The sequence below is a fragment of the Sinocyclocheilus rhinocerous genome, unplaced genomic scaffold, assembly GCF_001515625.1.
Source record: "Sinocyclocheilus rhinocerous isolate Xijiao unplaced genomic scaffold, SAMN03320098_v1.1 scaffold273, whole genome shotgun sequence".
Taxonomy (NCBI): Eukaryota; Metazoa; Chordata; class Actinopteri; order Cypriniformes; family Cyprinidae; genus Sinocyclocheilus; species Sinocyclocheilus rhinocerous.
In genome coordinates this window covers 958,748-960,376 of record NW_015656360.1, presented here as the reverse complement: position 1 = coordinate 960,376, position 1,629 = coordinate 958,748, and the positions used below count along the sequence as shown (strand labels likewise).

Genomic DNA, 1,629 nt, shown 5'->3' with positions numbered 1-1,629 from the left:
GGGTGATCCTTTTTCCAACTCAGTGATTCTGTTTTTTATTTTTTTTATTTTTCTGGTGTTATATATTTCACTTGAATGTTATAAGTTGCACTGAGTAAATGCAGCTGGATTAAACAAAAACTGTGTCCATCTTTATTTCAGACTGCAAAGCAACAAAATGTGATTATTTTAAAGGGGGGTGATTCTTTTCTATACCCACTGTACTACGGATTGTTTTTAAGTGTACAATAACTGATGCACTGTGTGGCAGTGCAAAAACTTTGGGCCACAACATCTTTTGGTTTACTTTCGTTTTCACTTAGAGTGATTGGGGCGGAGTTTTCAATTAACGGCGGAAGGATGGAGGATATAAAGGAGATGTGACGTACCTGAGAAAAACGCGTCATCAGAAAGTTTGCGTGCAAGGTTTGCAGGTGCATGGTTGAGCGTTAATGGATTCCCGTGAGGAGTAGAAATATGACCGATAAATATTGTTTCGTTTTTTGACTCAGTATTACTTGAATATTACTGTAAATGTAAATTCTGAATATAATGTTACAAAAGATTTCTATTTCAAATAAATGTTTTTTATTCATCAAAGGATCTTGATTTTCACAAAAATAATAAGCAGCACAAATGTTTTCAAATTGATCATGAGAAATGTTTCTTGAGCAGCAAATCAGCATATCAGAGTGATTTCTGTGACACTGAAGGTAATGACTGCTGAAAATTCAGCTATCATCACAGGAATAAATTACACTTGAAAATATATTCAAATATAAATAGTTGTTTTATAATATTTCATAATATTTTTACTGCTTCATAATATTTTTTATATTTTTTGATCAAATAAATGCAGCCTTGGCAAATATAAGACATCTTTCAAAAACATTAAAATACTTTTTTAATAACTAACTTTTGAACAGTTGTATGTTTATCTCTACACCTGATAATTACTAATAATGATAAGGTTTAAAATCATTAATATCTGTAAACAATATTGCTTAATTTTCTTGTCAGTCTATTTGGGTTAGTTTATACTAATTATAAATATCTTTATATAAAGACGATAGAGCTGTGTGTGTGTGTGTGTGTGTGTGTGTGTATGTAGACATTGTTTAGCCTGCTACACCCGGGTAGAGAAAGTTATGAGTCAGATTTGGGATTAACTCACTAAAGATAAAGTTACTAGAGTGTCACAAAGTTTAAAACACATTTCAACCTTTGAAATTGTAATCTACATGCTTTAAAACTGAAACAAGTATTAATCTAATTCACTTCAGATTAATGATTCCAAGTAACCAGCAGAATAAAATAAGAGGGACATAATACACACAAATGCACCAATGCATGCAAACAATACATTTAGTTTTATAGCCATAATGACAAATATGACTTGATCTAGTGAAGTAGAAGAATTTCTTCCTCACCCTTCACAAGCACTTCATTGTCTTTGTCCATCTTCATCTTACTCTTCTGTGTGATGAGACTTCTCTTCTCCTCAGGAACTCCTGACAGACTGAACAACATGAAACACAACACAGACATCAGCAATGTGCCTACTGTAACCCAGTAAGTACTGTACGACCCCCCTCCCCTAGCCCCCAAAAGACACACACACACACACACACACACACACACATACACACA

The 1,629-nt window shown here is 33.3% G+C and overlaps 1 protein-coding gene across 1 annotated transcript in view; it reads right to left on the bottom strand.

Moving 5' to 3' along the window:
• Positions 1-1,629, bottom strand: part of plekhh3 (pleckstrin homology, MyTH4 and FERM domain containing H3) — a 40,278-nt gene that overhangs the window by 17,907 nt on the left and 20,742 nt on the right. The window contains exon 3 of the mRNA XM_016527575.1: positions 1,410-1,498. Coding sequence (XP_016383061.1) covers positions 1,410-1,498 — 89 coding nt within the window. The remainder of the gene's footprint in view (positions 1-1,409; positions 1,499-1,629) is intronic.